Source organism: Buteo buteo, chromosome 2 (genome assembly GCF_964188355.1).
Source record: "Buteo buteo chromosome 2, bButBut1.hap1.1, whole genome shotgun sequence".
NCBI lineage: Eukaryota > Metazoa > Chordata > Aves > Accipitriformes > Accipitridae > Buteo > Buteo buteo.
Window position 1 is genome coordinate 11262626 of NC_134172.1, and position 22248 is coordinate 11284873.

At 37.3% G+C, this 22248-nt stretch overlaps 1 protein-coding gene across 1 annotated transcript in view; it reads right to left on the reverse strand.

Moving 5' to 3' along the window:
* PTPRN2 (protein tyrosine phosphatase receptor type N2) overlaps positions 1-22248 on the reverse strand; it is a 662435-nt gene that overhangs the window by 587580 nt on the left and 52607 nt on the right. The window contains 1 exon segment of the mRNA XM_075022535.1: positions 4149-4199. Within this exon segment, the coding sequence (XP_074878636.1) occupies positions 4149-4199 (51 nt within the window).

Consider the following 22248-nt stretch of genomic DNA (forward strand, 5'->3'; position numbering starts at 1 on the left):
GCAATATTGATTCAGCTGTGCATAGCTGTTTATACAGCCTTTCAGGAGCACAGCATCTTCAAACACTACTGCAGACATTAGACCGTGTCTTCCTAGAAGTTTAGCGGTTGTCAGTGAGGCTTGACTTAATGATGCACACTGCACCAATGACTGTATTTAATTAACTTTTTTGGTTGGCCTCACAGAGCTGTTTTCTACAATCTGATCTTGTCTGCATGAACCCTGTTATGATTTCATGCAGGAAGGAGGCTTGCAGCCACAACATCCTTCATAAATAAAACTGCCCTGATTTATAAAGGCTCTGTTGATAAGGAGCAAAGATATCATGGTATCCACTCATGGACAAAGCACAGCACAAAGCTTCTTTCTGAAGCAAAATATCTGGAGATTAAACCTAAAGGAAAGAATGCCATCCTTCTAAATGAGCAGTTCAAACAGTTTAATAAAGGGAGGAATGAGGACAATAAAGGATGGTTATTTTGAAATGAATGCTTTTATCTATACCACATGGTGTCTTTCCCAGTGGCACTACCAGAATTCAATAGCATGGTTTCATAAGAGAGGATAAGAACTAGCTTTGCTGCTTTCAGGAGACAGTTTGTTTAAGCCTTCCAACGAGGAAGCTACAGGAGCTGATGTTTTACATGAACCATTTTACTTATAACTTAAAATGCAAAACAGAACATGACATATACCCACTTATCTAACTGTACTAGGTTTCATATATAAATACAAGGAGTGTTCAAGGATAAGTGAAGGAACTCCATCTCAGAGATTGTCTAAAAATCCCTTCCTGACACTTCTTTTTCTTTCCTTTTCATACAAACACTTTCCAGGCATAATAGTGCAGAAAATGAAAATACACACACGTGCAAACTCATTTGCTTAAGCTTCTAACCCAGACAGCAAAACTTATGTGAACGCCATATCCTTCTTTACCCACAGCTGAGCCACTACACATACCCTCATTTCAAATCCTCTCTTATATTGTTCTTTTTCCTTCTATACATCTTGTTTAATTAAGATGATGTTATTTGCTTCCTTTGGCATCTGTAGCAGTTTATCAGCACTTCTTAAGGAGCAAGCATTTCCAAGCTTATAGCATGACAGATTATTTTCTATTAGGGTCTGCAGCTCATAAGCATATCCACCTTTCATATCAAGTTTTTTAGATGCAAGCTTCAAGCATTTTAGATGGGTGAAAATATCAGTTCCTCCAACTGTAGAACAGAAGTAATGATGTACCAGAAGTGAAATAAATGACCCTTAAGCCACTTTACCCTGCAAAGTTCTAGCTTTGCTAAGGAGGAGTCCAGGAAAACAAACTCAGTCTTTTTGCCTGGCTTATCCTTATGCCATGAAAGTAAACATGACACAATATGTCCCTTTTTAACCACTTGATGAGTCAGTGCAGCTCAGGAAACTGATAAAAGGTTTATGGAAATAAATTAATATTGCATGAATGCTGCTAGAGCTATTAAACAAACATAAGTGAGAACCCATCACTGAAGCCAAGACACATTTATATGATGAAGGAAAGTGACAGAAAAGTCAACAATCATTATTACAGCAGGTTCTTTGCCCTGTGAAAATGGCACATGACCTAAACAAATGTAAGCAATGTAACTGATACAGTTATGCTGTTTATAGGAGGTCTTACAAATGAATTACATTGCTTTTAACAATAAAAGAAATTTCTTTTAACTTTCCTTTTTTATTTATACAAATGAACATTTATCAAAGTCTTTCACTCAATCTCTTCTTCAAAGTAAATAAGGATAGTATTTCTTTGAAAGTTATGAAACAGCTCAGTAATTGGTGTTTTGGTTATCCTTTCACAAGCCTGATGCATGACAGGTACCTGAAGTCTCCAGTTGATGACATAACATGAGATAGCAAATACTGTGACTTATGTCTTCAATAGGCAAACCCAGTTTCATTTTTGAAAACACAGTCAGTTCAGTTACCTTTGCTGGAGGCCAAGAGAAAGATCAAAATTATCAGCCTTCCTGCAGGAGTCAGACTCAGATCTGCAGATCACAGATGCTTCAAAGATGCTACCCAAAAGTAGCTGCTGTTTCTTACCCACATTCACAATGTATTTCAGAAATACGCACTTGTGTGACAAGAAGGGAGGCAAACCTCTCCATGACCTGGCAATACACAAAGAAAGCTCTGCTCCTGAGCATGGTGACCTACACAGACTTAAGTTCCTGAGCTTTCAATCCAGCAAAGCACTTGTATTTTAATATATCAGGATTTCTGAAGAACTTCAGAGATACAGTTGAACCAGAAACAGTTTGGACAGGAAAAATGGGAAGGACTGCTCATAAGCAGGTGGCCCTCTACTTTTCTGGTACATATAGAAAGTAAATTCTGATGGTATTTTAGTACTTCAAAGTATGATCTTCCAAAGATCCTGTGAATTTTCTCAAGAATGATGTATTTTTACTTGCCTCAAGGACAGCATTTAAAACCCACTCTAGACAACATTTTTCCAGTTATGAACAAAAAAAGAAATATTTTGCAGTGACCTTAAACACATTAACAGATTCCCTGCATGTATTTTTTTTTAATTAAGATCATCCATTAGGAAATATCACTGATTGACTAGCTTATTATTGACCTTACTTTAAGTTAGTTATGCCAAAATAAGAGTAGATCTATAGAAAAGGTCCATTCTGAATTCAAAGATACAGTTTCCACAGTTTAATTTTGATGTTAAAGAAAGTCACGTTGAGTTTTTAGAAAGCACATCTTCAATTAAGAAAACAGGTAAATCAAGAAGCTATGTTCCTATAAAGGTTACTTCATCTCTCTTGAAGACTTTTTGCTATCATTTAAAGTACATACATTTCTTTACTATCATCTGTTGCATAAATTCTCCATTATACGTTGTCTGCCAGATATAATAGTGGCCTACTATAAAACCCCATCAAATATACTTGCATTGGGAAAGACTACAGCTAGGCACTGAATATCATTGGTAGTCAGCAAAATGTACCACTGTAGGAAAAGTGCCACTAACATTCCTGGTGTCAGTCAAGGAAATTAACAATGCAGAGTTTTTGCAATTATTGGAACAACTTCAAATGACAGTTTCACACAAGAATTACCTTTGGAGATGTTAATAAATGCACTGTTTCTAACCTTCTACCTGTTTTAATTCTTCCCAACTCCTCAATCATAGTTCTGTCTTTTATTTCCTCTCCTGTGTGCTTTTGTCTGACGTTCAGCAATACTGGAAAATTAATCTCATTTCATCTTAGATGCTTAATTAGGATATTAATAAAGTTTATCAATTAATAGACCCATATTATTGTCTCCTGTGTTTGATGGAAAACAAAACTACTTCTTTATGCCATACATTCACAAAGAGAAATTTCATATATAATACTTAATTTTAAAAAAGCCGAATTACTGATCTACATATTTTACAACACTAATTGCTTCAAAAGATCTATCTTTAAACATTGTCCTTCATCAGAACTTAAATGATTTCACATAGCACATTAAAAATCTTTGACTATTGTCAGAAAAAGTCTTTCCTGCTATTCCATTAGACTCATTCATACATTTGTGTTGGCTTTTTTGACTTACTGAAAAGAAATTGTGAAGGAGAGCCAAAGAAAGCTGCTTCTGCATAGTTCAAGTAAAGTCACAGAAAAAGGAAGCAGCATAATCAAGAGCAATGGCAGTCTTCCTTTGAGACCTTTCTTACTATAATAAATAACAACCTTTTGAAGAAAAGGAGACTGATAATTACTTAACATCCTCCTCTGAAAGGATGAACAACCTGAAGATAACAAAACAGTTCTTTGCACCCTGTATTAAGACAAATGAAATGTTAACATATTTCAGTGTTTAATTTAATTACAATCTATTTCTCATAAGAGGAGATTATGTTGTTCAAGGTTGAGAGAATATTTATATATATTTTTAAATCTATTAAATTTCCCCTAACTGCTGACCAGAATAGTCACACCTGGTAGTTTGGTTTGGGTTTTTCTTTTGTTTGTTTTGGTTTGGGGTTTTTTTTGCCTTTTTGCTCTCCTCCTCATTCATATATAGATTTGGCTTATTGAATCAACCACACAGCAATTACACAGCAGAGGACACAGTAGTAAAACAAAACATTGAAGACTTACCATTTACACAGATCTCAAAAGATTTGCAAAGGTCATCTTCAAACAGGCAGCCTAAAACACAGTAGAAATGCAAAAATTAATACAGGTTTCAAACTGTGGATAATTAGTGCAGACTGAAGACCTCTCAGGCTATTAAACGCTCAGCAAGAGTCAGACATTTGGTTGGCCTTTGGAGTCTAAATTGGGCAGTACAGAAGGTCAAGAACATGCAAAGAGGTCTGGTTAGCCAGTACATCTTACTAAGTGGTTATGTCCAGAATAACCTCCAATGTTTTTCTTCCTCCTCATTCCTCTACTGAGGGTTCAGTTTTCTCCATGCCTGTCTCTTGTTTAGTAGTTTGAGGAACTGTACATTCTCTCAATTTTGAATATGTTATTATACCACAGCACAGTAATGCAGCAATACACTACAGAAGTATACACCAAGAAATCAGGAGTTTCCTAAAGAGATTTCTACTTCAATGAGACAAGCCTAGGAATCAGGTATAAATTGCTCAAAATAGGCTTGGATTTAGTAACTGCAACCATAGACCACACCTAGATGCTCAAGAGAACTAACTCTTTGGAGAAAGGCTTAAAAATTAAGCCATCCATACCAACACCATGATACCTCCACAGACAGCTGACAAATGGGTAGACATCTATGAAAAATATCCCAGGGGTTTTTTTCCATTTACAGTAGGAAATTTGCTGCAAAACATGTTGCTTTATGGGGCCCTGCTACACCAGCTCCATACCTCACCCTAGAAACTGCATCCAGGTTGGCAACCCCAGCTTATCCACTTATACACATCTTCACAGATGAAGTATTTTGTTCCCCTGTTGCTAGTATCACCTAGCCAGGTAACGAGACACTAGCTATTATTCCCTTTATCTTCAAATAAAATGAACTCCTGCTGATATTTGTGAGGACAGCAGACCAGTGGGCAAGATGCACCTCTGCTCTGGTCACTCCACACTGGGGGACGGGCACAAGGACCAAGTACAGAAGCAGCGTGAAACGTCACGCTGCTGTTAAGGGCAGGCACTCTGTTAACCCAACAAGTAGTTTCTTTACCTTGTTTTCTGACAAAGATAAAGAGCTTGGACTGGATAAAATCCAAGGAATGAGGCCGTATTTTGAACGCAGAAACTGCCCTAAAGAACACATTTTCACAATTAAACCTTTCAGCTTCTCTGGGAAGTACCTTTAAGTTTATAAATGGACACAGGGAGTTATAGAAATTAAGCGATCTTGAACAGTTTCGCACTGCATCAAAAAACAGCCAGGAACTTCACCACATCTAAACACAGGAGCAAATCCTCTCTCCCCAGCTGTGCGTATCTCCACAGAAGCACAGAGTACAAGCATCTTTATTCATCAGAGTCAAATGGATTAAGTAGGCTGTTCTTATTAAAAAAAACCCGAAAGGCTCAAGACTCTCTGCCTATGAATTACCTGAGTCCTAATCCTGCTAAAAGAAAAGTTCAGGGGGATAGAGTGACTTATGCATGCCTGCATAGCTTTTCAGCAGGTAACTGTATTAGCACATCATTAAGCCTGAACTAATATACTGTGTCTCTCAGCAGGATTTATTAGCACAGTGCTAGGTCTGAGCTAGGTAAGCACATTTACATGAATTCGAGACATATTGGAGCACCAGCAGAGTCCCTTACATCTCTCCCACACCTGCCTGCAAAGACCACATATACATAACCTTAAGCAGATAATGAAAGCCTACAATATGCACACCAATAAAAGTGTTCTCTCATCCTTTTACCTGTGCACAAATAAACTGTGGATATACATTTGGCAGCTTTTGAAAGGTAGATGAAGTTTCAGACCATGAAAACTTCTGCAAGCAGAGTATGGTAGAACAGCATGCATCTACACAATCCACAAACATGTTCCTGACATATTTTTGAGATGTGTATAATTGTGCTCCACACAAGTCTACTGTAACAGCCGTTTGACCTGAAATGGTGTCTGAAAACTCACTGAAGATATCTGCTTGCAACCTTGGTGGTGACCCAGCAAAGCAGAAGGATGCCTTAACTATATATTGACTCCTAAAGAACATAAGACAAGAACGAAGACAGGCAGCGACCAAAACACATCAGCACAGAGTATACAGCAGAAAAGCTCTAATTAAAAGCATAGTAACAACCACTTAAAAAAAGGAATGCTTGCAGAAAAAAAAAGGTAATAGACTTCAAATGCAAATATAAACTAGACAAATGAAAGGTATACTTCAATATTCCTGTTTTCAGAAATCTGAAGTTCTCTTCTAAAAGAAAAGTTTTTATGGTTAGGAAAAAATGCCTCATTAAATCTCTGCCTTGTTTTCCTGAGAGATCACAAAAGAGTTAAAACCAGAAGCCTGAAATGTCCATGTCCAGTGAAGGCCTGCAGAAGGTATCCTATGATGGAGGAAAGTCAGGCAGGTTTGTAGTTGACTCCCCATCCTGCAGAAGCCGTGTTGTAGATCCAAAAGGTGTCAGATGAGAAGTTACAACCCGGAATGTTTCTAGTGGAGTGGCACATTAAAACAGTGACTGGTTCACCCAGACCCTGCTGATTGAAGCACCTGGGAGCTGGGATCACAGGCACATGCTGCCCATGGCCACCCACTAAATGTACTGATATTCTCAGAAGCAGAAAAATCCAGGTACAAGATGAACAAAATGAATATGCTCAGGTACAAAGAAATAAACAACCAGGCTACCTCCATACAGAACTCCGATTGAAATGCACTCTGATTTTGCTTGATACGCTTTGCTTTATCACCTCATATATTTTCCATGAAAAGCACAAAAGAAAACTGATTTTATCATGTTTTAGTTTCTCTTTTAATAATAGTTGGTTATTTGATGCTCACCACAGCAAGGCATCTGATGCAATTAGCCTTGGAAATTTATGTCTTGGAGAGCAAATTAATAAAAGGTAATGCATGGCAAACTATGTTAACTCTAAAATAGACAAGGACCTCCAAAACCCCTTGAAAAATATTTTGTTTCAAGTTACTTATTGCTAGAGTTGATTGTTATACATTTGTCACCCAACCAGTCAATATGCTAATTTAACTACTAATTTATCTTTTGTTGCTATGACATTAAGAAGCATCATATTTCATTTTAAATATCCTCTACCTACTAATAGCAATGGTGGTAATAAGTCACTGCTGAAGAGAGAAGTGGTATTGTCTCCAAAAAGCACTTAATTCAGTTCAGGCTTTATGGGATCAAAATTACATTTAATTTTCTATCAAACAACCCTCCTACCAAAAATCATCTCCTAAACCACATAAACTGTTGACGCAATACCTTCAAACCCCACAAAAAAAACCCAAACCACCCAATACTGATCCCCCAATCTTACTCTGTACAGCAGCCCTGAAGTAACAAATTCTCCATATCACTATTCAACCAGCTGACGGAGAAGAAAACTGACCAGGTACACATCTATTGGTTTGCTTAACCTAGAATTTAAACACAGGTTTCTTTCTTAATTCACATTAAAGATTCACCTCTTCACTAACACTTGTATGGTCCTTACATCCCAGTAGTGACAAAGAAGGTTGGAGCAATGACTTGCACACAGGTGCACCAGCACCCACAAGAAGTTCAGCTGATCATCCCCTCCCCCTGTAACCAAGGCACACAAGCCTACACTGCACATCTTGTCATATAGGGAGAGTAGTTCTCCGACACATATTGGAGCTATTTAAAATCCATTTAACACAGCAGTAAGGATTATCCCATATACTTGGATAACTATATGTTTTTTCACATTCTTAAACAGAAGGGTTTGCAAAGGTGTGGTATATGTCCATTAACTTCTACTGACATAAATCATGCACTTATAAACTATCTTTTTGCTAATTTACCACAGTGAATTCCACAAGGGTTTACCTGAGTAAAGCTTGCTACAGGTCAGAAAAGCCCAGGCTGACTGCATAATATAAACCAATACAGTGAACATCCATACGCGAAGGTAAGTAGGTCTCTCAGAGACAAGTCAAGAAGAATAAATAAATACATACCTAACTTTATCCTTGCTTCCTAACACAGACTTCGGTAGTCTTCAATTCTACTAAGTTGTGTCAGGTACGAGGACCATTTCTATTCAACGCACTCATGTATACACGCATTTTCTCAATGTTCTTTATGACTGCTTAAAACAAGGGTAGGTATCTATGCTATATATTACAGTACATTTACATGGTGCATTCTTTGTTAACTAGCCAGGAAAAGAGATTCCATAGGGCCTCACAAGATCTTCTATCTATCTCCCTTTCCTCTCCCTCTACCCTACACCTTCAGTATTGTTTCTCAGACAGTCAGCACAACATAATCACAAAATACTGTTGCAAGTACAGGACATATGAGTTTAAATCTCTTTCTTGAGATATTCTTTTCATGAGACTCTAATAAAACTATTGCCTTCCTCCTTTCATCAGATATACAGCAGTTCTGCTTTCCTAAAGACAAAATAGGAAAGTTTAAATCACACTGGAATATACTGCTTGTTTGGATTTATAAGAGGTGCCTCTGAAGGTGACCACAGTCAAGGCACCAGCTGAAGTCACTTGAACTTCATCTAGAAAAGCTGTAGTAATCCACTTACCAGAAAAATATTTCTTTAAAATCCACTTATCAAATAGATGATGTTAATTTCTCTATCCTTTCCCCCAGTTAACCAACTCATGATGATTTTAACATTACACATCTCTTTTAAGAATGCCCAAAATCTGTAAGCATTTTTATTAACCAAGATAAAAATTAGGCCATAGCCCCTCTTTGTCAAAAATTGTCTTAAAATCATGGAAACAAGAAAACAAACAATAGGCAGGAACAGCTAAGTTTCTCTATACTTATCAGTCAGAAACTAGGACAATACAAACCTCCTAAATCCTTTCTGTTGTTGAGGGTTCTCTACCTCTTCCTTTCATACTCTTCACCCAACACAGTAGTGTGAGCACCTAATGTCTCTTCACATTTGCAGACAATAACAACCTCACCGCATCACAAAGTTTTAACCAGTATGTGTTTCTTTAATCAAAATATGTCAATGATTAAATATTAGCATTTTTAACAGTCTAGAGTGAAAGCTCACACCACACTTACCTGCTGCTTTCAGATCTAGTTCCTATCTAGTAAGGAGACCTTGAAGGGTAAGTACCACTAAATACTGCTAATGAGAGAAACTAAAAAGGAAACACCTGGGTATGCCAACATTGGATATCCCTGATGGGCCTCCTTGAGTCTTTAACACCAGCTGTGAATGACTCTAAATAGAGAACACATGTTTATTTTCCAATAGTAGGATTAAGAAATATGGTTCAAGAATGACATTTTTAAAGTGCTCAGCTCACACTGCTGGGATAGTTCTAACTAAAAAGAAGTCAAGGTAGTGTACAACAACAATAAGAAATGATAACATGAACTGACCAGTAGGAAGAGTCAAACATGGTTTTCAAGCAGAAAACTGAATGGAGGAGTCATCTGATTGAGACATATTCCTCTCATTAATAGAGGTGAGAGAAAATTTTGCTCAGTCTGCTAAAGCTGTGATCTCTCCAACACATCCTCATCTGTCTGCTGTACATGTAAGCCTAACAAGTCTAGAATTACACAAAAATGCAAGAATGGCTGGGAAAAATGTACTTTAAGCTGATCACAGTTTTAAGCAGAGTTCCACTCAGTTTCCCGAACTCTGTGGTTGCATAGGTGCCATAGGTGTACATACACATGTAATGTAAGCATTACTCATACTCAAAATCTATCAATTGCATGTGAAAAATCAACTACTGTTTCTTTAGTTTTATTTTTGCATTCACTTTGGTAATAAATTTGGATATTCCCTGACCCCATTTTTAAATTTTCGGTTTTATCCCCTTTTTTCTTTGCTTTTTTTTTCTGTTCCAAACTCCTCCATTCTCTTTCTGAGAAGCATTTTTTCTAACTCCTACCCATTCTCTTCTACTCTCCAAGAAAGCATTGTTCCACCACCAGAATACAGTCGCCCCTTTCTGTCCCTCCCAAGCATGTGCATGCCATACTCGGGCACTGCCCTTCCTACCAGTGCCCTCTCCTTTTACTCATGCAGGTGAACAGCATGTCTGTCACCTTTTTGTCATTACTGATTGCTGGCAATTTCTGGATCTCCAATCTCACCCTTTCCCATGGGTGCCCTCCACTTCCCTTCTTCTAGCACACTCAACCCATTCCTCCTCTACCTCCCTTCTGGTGTGTTGACTAGGAGAGAGGTAAAGAGACAGGAGGTAAGAGAGGGGCAGAATTTGCTCCAACTTGCTCCCTCTATTCAGAGCTTTTCAGGAGTGGAGTAGGTTCAGCCACATTCTCTCTTTCTCCTTGGGTTCTCAGGATATCCAGAATAATCTTCATTGAGAAAGGCATTTTATCAGGACATCAGAACCTGTGATGGTTTATCAACAACTGCTTGGAATAGTAGTTTAACTATGAAAGAAAAGTAAATCAATATGGTCAAAAATAATATTAAAGGAGCACATCATACTAAAGGGGCTCTTTCTCCCAAGACAGAAGCTAAGAAAAATACATGACTCTATAATAAGCACTGAGCTTTGATCTTCTTCCTTTACTCCACCTTTTATGTTTTGTGAATGTAATAGGTGCCTGATGTTTTTGTAATACTGTAAACTTTTGAGAGCAGATTTTTTTTTTTTTTAATTGTGTGCATGTACAAAGCCTAATACAATGAAGCACTGATCCCTGGTGAGGAACCCAGGCCTTATTGTAATCCAAATTAACAGTCATAAAGATGACAAAAGAAATCCCTGCAGTGGTTAACTGGAGGACTGTGCAATTTCTTACATGAAAAGTTTCCTTACTAAAGTAAGGAAAGATTTCCCATAAGTGTTACCATATGGTGTTAACACTTCCTCATCTCAGAATTACTCCTTCTTTCAATCATTTTTCATACACACTGATTTTGTATATTGAAATATGACCCTAGCCAGAACAATTCACCATGGAAAAGAGTTTTCATTCAAAAAGGGAAAATGTCAGTACTAAACTTATAGCCAAGATTTGCCACTGAAGCCTCAATGTCAGTACATATTAGTGCCTCAGTTACCTTCTTTATATGACTTGCCCTTCAACATGTATGGATTGACGCACTAAATAGGCAAAATAGTACAAAAACGCTGTGATGTATGATACTATTTCTCACTACGTAAGGGTTGTACTTTGTCCTTTCTGCATTTAGAAAAAAAAAATGGTTTCATCTTTTCTTTGCATGTAATTAGTCCTGAGCCTGTCCACCACTAAAGAAAGGAATTGCTTTGTGGTGAAAATACTATTAACTTATCTGATTACTAATGCCATGATTGCAATGATGTAAGGCTTTTCTTCTGGGGAGCACTGAGGAAAGGTCACTGCTAAGAATAATTGAAGATGTGAGCAGTAATAATAGTTCATAAGGCAAAGAGACAGGGAAAGGCCATCACTGGGAAAGCTCCAGAACAGCATTTGCATCTGCCCAGGGCTCAGAAAGAACATGGTTGATACAGGCAATGTGTTTTGCTGTGGCTTTTTGTAATTTTTTTCACAATAAATATTAAAAGCGCTTGCATTGTGTCCCCTGAAAAATTACAGTTCTCTCAATGCTACATTTTCCATCTCTGTTTCTTTAGCAGAGACCACCACTAGCTCACACGGCAAATGGGGAGCAGAGATATAATCTGGCAAACAAGTAGCTCCACTAATACCTAGTTACACTGAACTGAACACTAAGATGCTCTCTATTTAAATAAAAGATTCGCAGATAAACCCATTATTGGAGAACAAATAGCACATCATTTAAAAACTAACATTAAAATTATTATTTCTTGGGATCAAGACTGAAATATTTTACCCACACCCATTGACTGTGGCAGGAGGGGTCAAATCTGATTTTGTTTAAGTAACACAGCCCCAGACAAAAGACCTTTGCCTTGTTGGTAGCCCTTACTGAGACAAAATTATCATCTCTACAATATAAAATGTATGGTCTGTCCCTTCAAAATTAAAAAATGTTAATTGAAGTGCTCATAAGCTCTATACAAAATGCCATAAAGACCCAGACCAGGCCTTTAATAACTGCGATTCAATACCTTCTTCTGGTCACCAGTTGCTAAAATTAATTTTCTTACTGGGCAGTAAACTGAAATCACCCAACACCCACTGAAATCACAACTGCGACTAAGCAAAATTTTTTTGCACTTAGCAGAGAATTTGAGGGCTGAACGCCATTGACTCTAAATGAGTAATTCCACTTTGCTGTTTAAATACATCAACGAACAGCCTGATTTTTTTACCTGCTATTGCCTGTAGAATATCCCTCCCCACAAAGCCTTCTATTATTATTCGTAGCTGTAAGATACTAAAAAGGTAACACTGAGGCTTACATACACCAGAGTATGATGTTACCAGCAAAGCCTTCCTCAATATTATTGCACATAGGCCAGAAAGCATTGCAGTTCAGCGGCTTCTGTCATATTTATTCTGTGAAAGAACTACTGTCATCATTATATCTGTCAACCTCATTTTACCCATCAACTGTCAGTCTATTCTTGTATACTTGTTTTACAAAAATGCAGAATGGGAGTGAATTCCAAGTCCTAATTATAACATAATTCTAGCCTTCTTCCAGTCAGGGTTAAGACAAACTGGGTCAAAGAAGTAATGAACTATTAGCTAGAGGAAACAGGTACTGTGTCTGGTGGTTATGCACTTTGGAAGATAGTTCTTTCAGATAAAATTTTCCAAAACACTTATGGTAAAGAAGCTTATGTCCCATTATCTGAAGCTAATCAGTCTCCAAGAGCCACATTCAGTGACAGGGTTTTTTTTAAAACAGTTCTTTAAAGCTGTGGCTCATATTTTGGGAAAACTCCCATTATTCACATAATCAAAGGAAGGAAAAGAGATATGTTTATCATTTTCCTCTAACAAGCACCAAAATTTTCTTTTCATTATTTGTCAGAGATTCTTAATGTGTATCTCCTTGGTGCTTAAAAAAACATAACTGGAATTCACAGCAATTCTCATCTAGTTATATTGCCTCTAAAAGTAAGTAATTACCCAATATTTAGGGATAATGTGCCTCTCCCAACACTGTCGAGCAGACTTCAAAGGCAGAAACAATGTTTTGCAGAGGACCTCTTTGGAATGATTGGCTTTTCTGTTCCGTTTTATTTAGAAAACAGTACAGCATCTTTTAACTGATGATGCCTGTGCCAACAGCTGCAGTATGACCAGTACCTGTCACATATGAACCCATCTTTTCCCTTCCTCATTCTTCTTAGAAAATCACCCTCCTTTTTGTTCCATCTCAATTTCACAGTTAATTTGAGCTGGGTAAATTATCATGTGGACTTGGTAAAAACAACTTGGGAAGGAAAAAAAGAATCATACAACTCAGGGGAGTCTGAAGTGCAAGGAGATAGTCCACAGTCATTTATTGCAGGGAAGTAATTCTAATCTGGACAACAGTACACATGGGTTTGGGAGCTACACTTAACAGATGAGCTCCAAACAGGGAGACAGGACCCAAACAGTACTCTAAAACTGTCTATTTCTGTGTATCCATATTGAAGCCTGCCAGATATTGAAAACACTTTAAATTGCTATTATTGCTATTATTGGGAGTGTGTTTGGAAAAAACAGCTTCATACCTTTATTGTGCAATTTTGAATCACATTATAATGTTTATTTAGAGTGCCAAAATCATCTGAGTTCATCTCATGAAAGCAACACTATTATATACACTTGGCAATTTCTTTAATAAAGAGTTTAAACAGTCCAGAGTAATCCACATTAATTATTCATGTGTTGGAGAAAAATAATGAAAGTCAGTGCAGAAAGTCATAGTCTCTTAAAGTTCTTGAAGGAAAAAGAATAATATTAGGTAAAATTCAATGGACTGTGGCACCATGATTTATCTATATAATTCACCCTGGGAGTGTGAATTGTGAATGAAGCTCCAGCATTCTCTAGTATGGGACAGAGTTATGAGAAATAGGTCATACAAGGATACTGATAGCACATCAAAGTTAACAGTACTTCGTGAAGATGCCTAAAACTTTTCCCTTTCCACAGAAAAATGAAAGAATTTTATAAATGTGTATGTACCAGAAATTTTTTTAAAGCTACCGAGAACTCAGCTGTTCCAATCAATACAAATTATCTCTTGACGTATAATCAATGTGTAGCACCTTGTGCCTTTGTTCAAGTCCTGTTGGACTTGTGGCATATGTAACCGTGCACATGGGCATCATGATGACAAGGGGCAGACTTAGGACAATACTTTTTTATGCTGATAAAGAATTAAATCTATCCTGTATTGATTCAAAACTCATTCCAGGTGGTAGTTTAAGTTCATTATAGAGTAAAATGATCCTCTTCTACTTCCTTTTGTGAAATTACACCAATTTCAAAGAAAATCTGGAACTGCGAGTGAATGGTCCTGATTTTGACCAGTAATTGTGCCCTGACTACTTCTGACTCACCCTGATCTATCTGAGGCTGGCATTAGAGCCAGCTGTCCCAGAATACATTATGCCATTGTCTCCGTGAAGTAGCTCTGCCTACCCTGTGATACCAGTGGGATGTTTTTTTCCCAGGCTAGCTGTTGAGAGGCAGCCACCATAATGACACATATCAGAGAAGTAGTTAAGAAAAAGACTAATAATTAAAGCAATTTGGGGAGGAAGACAAGAAAATTAGAGATAATTCTGAAACATTACAAATATGATGCATGTGGAGTAGCACCACAATTCATATTCTGGTTCCTTCCTAAAAAGTACACAAAAGACAGTTTTTCTCTCTAGAAAAAAAAAAGATCATTAGACAACTAAACCTCCCAGATTCTAGAAGTTCATCTAACTGTTTAAACAACAAGAAAAAACTGCCCTTGAGAAAATGAGAAATTTCATTTATTTAGGAAAAAAAATCTGAAGCCTGGATGCCTTCAGAAGTTTATTGAGGTGCCTTTCACCATTAAGAGTAGCTAAAAGTCATTACTATATTATAGCCATATAGTCACCAGCTCTCATTAACTTAGCCTCTAACACCTACTGATTTTGATGGAATTGAAGTATCTGAGCAGCTTTGTGAATTAGGGCCCAAATATCTACTTTTTTTTCATGTTTATTACCTTTGTTATATTTCCTCCGTAAATAATAACCTCTAAAGTGTCTGTGTGAAACTTGTGCAGTAGGAAGAAAAATTTTAGAACTTCTATTGAACAGATAAGAAAAAAGATGTTAACAAACAGTTGATGTTGCAGGTCCCCTGAATACCTGAATATCATAAAGAGGAGATACGAAGCTACTTGTAAGCCAAACCTACTAGCAAGGTTACCAGACTACAATCCAGCAGACTGGAATTCTAGTCTTGGTCCTGATTTTTGCTGCTGGCCTGGGCAAATCATTTCACCATGACTTCCCCTCTGTATTTTGTGTGTCTTGTCTAGTTAAATGCTAAAATTTATGATTGTTATCATGTGTTTATAAGTGGTTGGCAAAACAGAGATCTGGTCAAGTGTGGAGTGCTAATGATCATTGTAATACAAATAATAACATTTTTATGTCTTTATTTAACTTCTCCACATCTCGCAGAAATGTTTTGAACCTTAAAGAAAAGAAGTAGCTGCATAAAGATACTGGGAAGCAGTCAGTACACTGCAAACAAGCATTTCCTGAGGAGTATTTTTTAATGGCGATTTAAGTAAAGCCAATGCCCTCTACCTCTTCTCAAAAAGTGCAGGGATTTCAACAGAGAATATGAAACAGCTCCTCGCCTGCCACTGAACTCTACAGTGCATGAGCTTTTGAGTTTATATTTGTAGCGTTCGGCCTTCGGAAGATCTCGCGATGTCACGGAAAGTTAGAGGGTTAGTCGCAGCCTTGTGATGTACCTGTAACCCCACCTCCCCTTGTTAGTATAAAAGGAATTAACTGCACAACAAAAGGGGGAAGTTGCCGCTCACACTGTGTGTGTTATCTGTCTCTTTCCCTGGTCCGGGCCGACCAGTGATCTAAGCGTGGCAACTTGATATGTAGCGAACGCTACAATATTCCCTGAGAAGTGGGGTGGGGTGGGGTGGTGGCAGGGGACTGAAAAGTGTGGCAGGGGACAAGATTTCTAGCTAGGGCCCTAAAGTCACCAAGTATCAGACAGGCAAGGAGACCTCCAAGCCTCAGGTGACAAGCTGTACAAATTTCTGTATGGCTTCAGGAGCAGTATCTGTCATTCTTTCTTGGCTTGTTATACAGATACTTGTAATGAAGTGATGGATTGCTCTTCAAGTCTCAGCTCAGATTGTTTCTTTCTACTGTGAGGTTGACTTATTGAACAATTTGATTTTAATGAAAGGGAAAATAAGGCATATATAAAGTAAGGGAAAAGTATGTATGAATCTTGTGTCCATCCTCTATCATATTCCTTTTGGATGAGCAGGAACTGCAGTCAGCATGATTACACTGCAGTTACAATTCATAAAGCCTGTACTATGCATGTTATGTGTAGCATACTGGAGTTGTAGAGTGTCATGATCCACCTGAGGATAACAATCCAATTCTGAGAACAAATGAATGCTAGTGTTGCATATTTTTCATATTCCCATCTAAACTTAAGTCGAAAACTGAAGTCAAGGACGTCTGCATTTCTTTAGCATCACTCAAAGTCTCCAAATCATGTTTGCTGAAAATAAATTCCATACAGAAGGCAACATATCCCACAAAAATATGCAGGTGCTTCATTGAATTTCCACACATCTCGACATAACAGCATGTCTTATAAAAAGCCAAATACCTTTCACTGCTTGCATTTATGCAGCAATCTTTATTCCCATCATTACAGCCTCCTCTGTGCTCACTCCCTATCCCGTCATGGATGTTCTTTGCTCCTGAGAGTTACCAGGTAGAAGGGACATAATAGAAAAGAGAAGGGAATGGGGATTTTCGCATCACTATTCAGCAATAGGAAACTACCTCCCAGCTTCCTCCGCTGCCCCACAAAGCTGCTCTGAACTCCAGAGCTGGCTGTGCCTGCTGAATCCAGCCTCTCACTAGTAATGGTAATTAGCCCAGAGCCTATGCAATGAAAAAAGAATGGGGCATGTTAACTTCATAAAGGGATTACCAAAATTTACTTCAGAGGCTTTTTTTTTTTTTTTTTAGAGAATGAAGATGGATGAGGAAACTTAGAAACTTAGAAAGAGTAAGAGGTAGAAATTTAAAAGAAAACACTGGAGAGAGAACCATGGTTTTACAGAGGAAATAGTAAACATTTCACTATGCAATAAGTGAAGGAAAAAAATGTACAAGAAAAGAGGAAACAGGAGAAAATAAGAGAGTCTGAGAAAGGAAGTGGAGAATAACCTTCACAGAAATGTCTGTAATGCATGATAAGTTAAAAGTGATAAAAAGTCCAAAGTACAGAGATAAGCCAGTGGCAGATATAAGAACAGACCTGAGTTTTCCTGATAGCATGTTACACTGACTTTACAGGAGTGCTGCCTCATTTCTTGCAGGCATCCTGAGAACAGAAGTTGTTTTACAATAATCCCATTGATAGTTTGCAAGCCTATTCCAGAGTTTCATTAATTCAAGACTGGATTTTACTTTTTTTCCTCCAAAAATGCTTGGTGATAATATTTCATGAAGTTCCAGACATGAGTCTTCAGTCTACAGTTGATTGTAAGTTGACTGGCATTTGCATAATTCTGTGAGACATAATATTCAATGAGGTTTAGAATCAGTCTGGCACCTCATATGGGAGCCTTCTTAAGAATTCTTAAATTATTTTAATGAACCAGTATTATTCAAAAAAATATTTTTTTTCCTTCAGGATTTGAACTTCAGCCAAAACACTAAACCATAATCTTTAAAAGTATTCTTGGAGACTTCCTATTTGATGAATATCTTACAAATTTAATCTTGTGTTGTTTCTGAATTTAATACTCTTCAGACAGCAAAGAACAATGTGTATGCAATGTTTTGTACATCAATACAGTGTTTACAAAAAATCCCAATTATAAAAGTCTTTAAAAAAACCACAAAAAACAACAATAAATCACCCAAACAAAACAAAGCTTCGTGACCTTTATCCTCTGTTCTACAAACTATACATCATGCAGCAGAAGTACAGGAACAAGAATATTAAAACTATGCCCAAATGTGTAAATGAATGATTTTTTTTTTGCAGTGCGACCTCATTTGAAGTGTTCTTTCAAACCAACGTGAGATTACAAGAATGTCTGAAAGCTCTGAAATTGTTTCATTAATGGTATGTCAAAAAATGCAAAACATGGAAGAGTGATGTGTTATCACACACTAGTCTGTACAAGGAAACAATACACAGCTAGTTCTCTTCATTTAGCTTTGATGAGAATAAAGCTTACTATCAAATTCACATCAAGTACTAGCCTTCTAGAGAAGGTGGCTTCAGTTTCCTGCAGACAGTTGAAGAGTATCAGGTCAAGGACCAGAACAACAATCACTTTATATACAGTTCTCTTCCTTTTGTATAATTTCTGGGAATGTTTTCACTGAGGGGCACATGGAAAAAAAATTGGAGTGCACAGAATATGAGCTGTATTGTTATTCTGCTGTTGAAAAACATGCACTGGCAGACTCCTGGCTGGAACTTGGTTAGGATAGCCTTGGGATTTTTACAGCTAAAAGGTTTTGTCTGTCAATTGAACTTCCCTTTAGCTATTAATGTAATGTCAGAACAACCAAAACAAAAAATACTTTGCACCACTTTCTGTGTAATCACCACAAACAGTTCTAACAATTTTAGATAGCTAAAACCATGAAGTGAACATGTGTAGGTTCGATGAAAAAATAGTTCTCAGAGTGGCCCAAGCCTGCTGGAGTATTACATCAGAGTAACCCAGCTCTTCATCTTCCCAATTTAAACAGAGCATGAGGACAGGGCACAACTGTGATGGCATGGGAGAGGGCTGCTCATGTCTGACAGTATGTGAACATACCTGCATGTTCCCTACCTCCCAGAAAATCCTTACTTTCCTTATACTCAGCAGCTCTGTCCATTGACATCTAATGATATAATAGCATGCAATTTATGTAATTCTGGGTTAAAGGTAGAACACACATATAAAATATAATTACTATACATTTACTCTTGCTTTTCATTGTAATGCTTTATTTACAGAGATATGAAAGTGTCTGCACACTTTCAAAACAACGACTCAGTACTAGAGCCTTTTATCACTCCAGAGCTCCCAAGCCTTTACCTGCACTGTTGATAAAACCTTCTCTAAGGATGTGATTCCCTTGTCGTTGTTCTTTGCCAACACTATTACTTTGCTCTACTCTGGTCTCTTCTGAGATCTCCACCACACCTCCATAGCCTGCCTAATCTCACGGACCCTAACAGTTTACCGATAAGGACCTTATGGGCAGGACAGTGCATTTAGGAGATGGATTATCCCCCCCCAACCACTACATTTCCAGATGTGTGAACACCTTTATTGCTACTACTAGTCTAGTGCATAACTGCAGAATTCTAACAGCCAGCCTCAGAAAACATTACCCAGTCTTCTTTCTTTTTACAATCCACATAGCTCACTTCACAACATTTGCATTCCCAGGTGGGTAACTGATTCTATACCCTGAAGAAGTTTTTAAAAAAAAAAGAAAACACAAAAGTTAAATATCTCAGAAGGAAAAACTTACTAATTCATTACTTCATAGAAGCATTTTTAATATAGTTTTTACTAAAATATCCTAAGAGATTTAAGGTGACTCACAAATGCCTAAAAATATGGAAGCTATTTTCCTCCTGTGTGTCTTTTCCTTTATGATGAAGGGAAGCTAAAAGTACTTTGCTTTGTTTCTTGTTATTTTCTGCTTAGTTTCTACCTTCCCTTTTTATAAGAATAATAATGTACATTATGTTTTTACTTGAGTAGCTCCTGAATGCATACCACCTATATCAGCAGGAGGCTGATATAAGCACTAACCAAACAGTTGCAATTACAGATCAAAGATGACTGCTAATCTTACTAACTGCTATGTGTTAGTTCTCCCACTTTCAGTCAGTGCCATCCACTTTGCAAAACAGAATCAATCTTTGTCTTTGAAAACTACAGGTATATATCTGTATTATGCATGTATGAATATACATATATTAAACATGTATATATTATATGTGTATTATATACGTAGGATTTTTTTAATTATTATTATTCTCATGCTAAAATAAGGATAAGATTTGTTGCCAAAATATTAGCATCTAGTGCCATCTGAGATACCACAGACTAAGATACCCACAGAGCACTGAGGCCTATGGTACAGGACTTGTGGGAGATTCAGTCCTTTCTGGAGTGTCAGGAAGGTTAGGCAAAATACCCACAGCACCTTAAACACAAGGTGCCCTTCTTTAGGAAACTGAATCCAGCCTTGTTTTCTAAAATAATTTAGGTGAGCCATGACACAAAAGTCCTATTTCTGTCAATTAGTCTTGCAGGTTTCCCTCTAGTGATCTTAGAGGTAAATGTCAACTGTCTAAGTACTACTAATTACCTGAGATGAGACCCCTCTAATGTCTTTGACATGTCAAAAAAATGTTGAGACTTAATCATCTGAATACCTTTGAAAAATATAGATTCAGAGGACACAAGGACTCAAGAGGAAGGAAGAACTAAAAAGGAGGTGCAGTATGTTGTGTTTAACTTCTTCATGAGGTTTTAAGGTTTGTTGAATGTCTCTACTTGATACTAGTTCTGTTGGCTTTGTAACCTTGGCTTGTCTGCTCCTATGATGTGCCTCATTTTCCAGTGTTGCAGGTGGTTGTATTTCCACAATATAGAGTGCAACATTCACCAAGGGAATATCTTGTTCCTGGTATAGGCACTGACAAGCCTTCACTGATTTTTGAAATAACAAGTCTGGATCCTAAATGTTCAGGGCAGGAACAGGACTTAAAGCAGACTGGAGAAGTGCTCTTGCTTCATTACAGAAGAGATACTGTTCCTCAACTAACTAGCAACAGAAAAGTGAATTAGCCTTTCTTTCTACTTGAAAAAGGAGCAATATGCTTTCCCTTCCCTATATTTTGCTTTAGTCGCACAGAATGCCTTCTGCTATTTGTAAGCAACTCTATGAATCAGAAATAACTTCACACTGAAAACCACACAATTTTGCCTGCAAGTATTATGGTAGAGATGGAGGCCTAGCACAAAAGAAAGTAGGCCCACCTTGGCTTTTAAAGGAGAAGGTAGAATACAGCTAAATAACTTTGCATTATATTTATTAGGAATCATTCACAAAAATACTTGAAATTATCTAAATATTGTTGAATATTCTTAGAAAAAGAAGTCTAAAACATGAAGATTTTCCATGGAGACCTAAGGCTCAGAGATGCAGTCACCATGCCAGGTCACTGGCACATAGTGAAAGACAAGTTTGTGTGATGAAAACAAATCTAATGGGTTTATTTTTAAATACAAGCATTTCATAATGAATATTCAGCAAGACAGCTGCAGCCCAAAAATCATCCACTGAACATAGCCAGGAATGGATTCAAATAATCACTGCATACATGAAAAAATCCAGAACGTTCCTCACAGGTCTGCTTCTAACCAATGTATTTGGGATTATATTTTTTGTTGTGTGTGTTACGTATACCTAAACAGTATTTAAAAAGCAGTTTAGAAAACTAACAAAACAGTGCCTCTGGAAGCATTAAGATTTTTGATTCTAGAAACATTCAACTGCCAACTTAAAAATGTTCATCTGTGGAAGTAAGGCAATGATTTAGAAACTTTAGCTTGTTTTTTTTCTCCTTTCAACTCAATGGGAAAGTAAAATCTCATTCTGTACTTCTGCAGTCAATATTAGAGCTGAAATTGTTTTAACGGGGGTTTACCCTACTTTATGCTGGCTGCTTAAAGAACAGTAGGATAATGGAAATTAACACTTTAATCTTCCTTGCATTACTATTTAATCACCGTAAAATCATGGGGTAAGAAACCAGTCTGTAGAGAAGACTGCCATCAAACACACACACACACGTATATATACACACAAAAGATAAAATAATTAAACTACAAAATTCAAGCAGCACA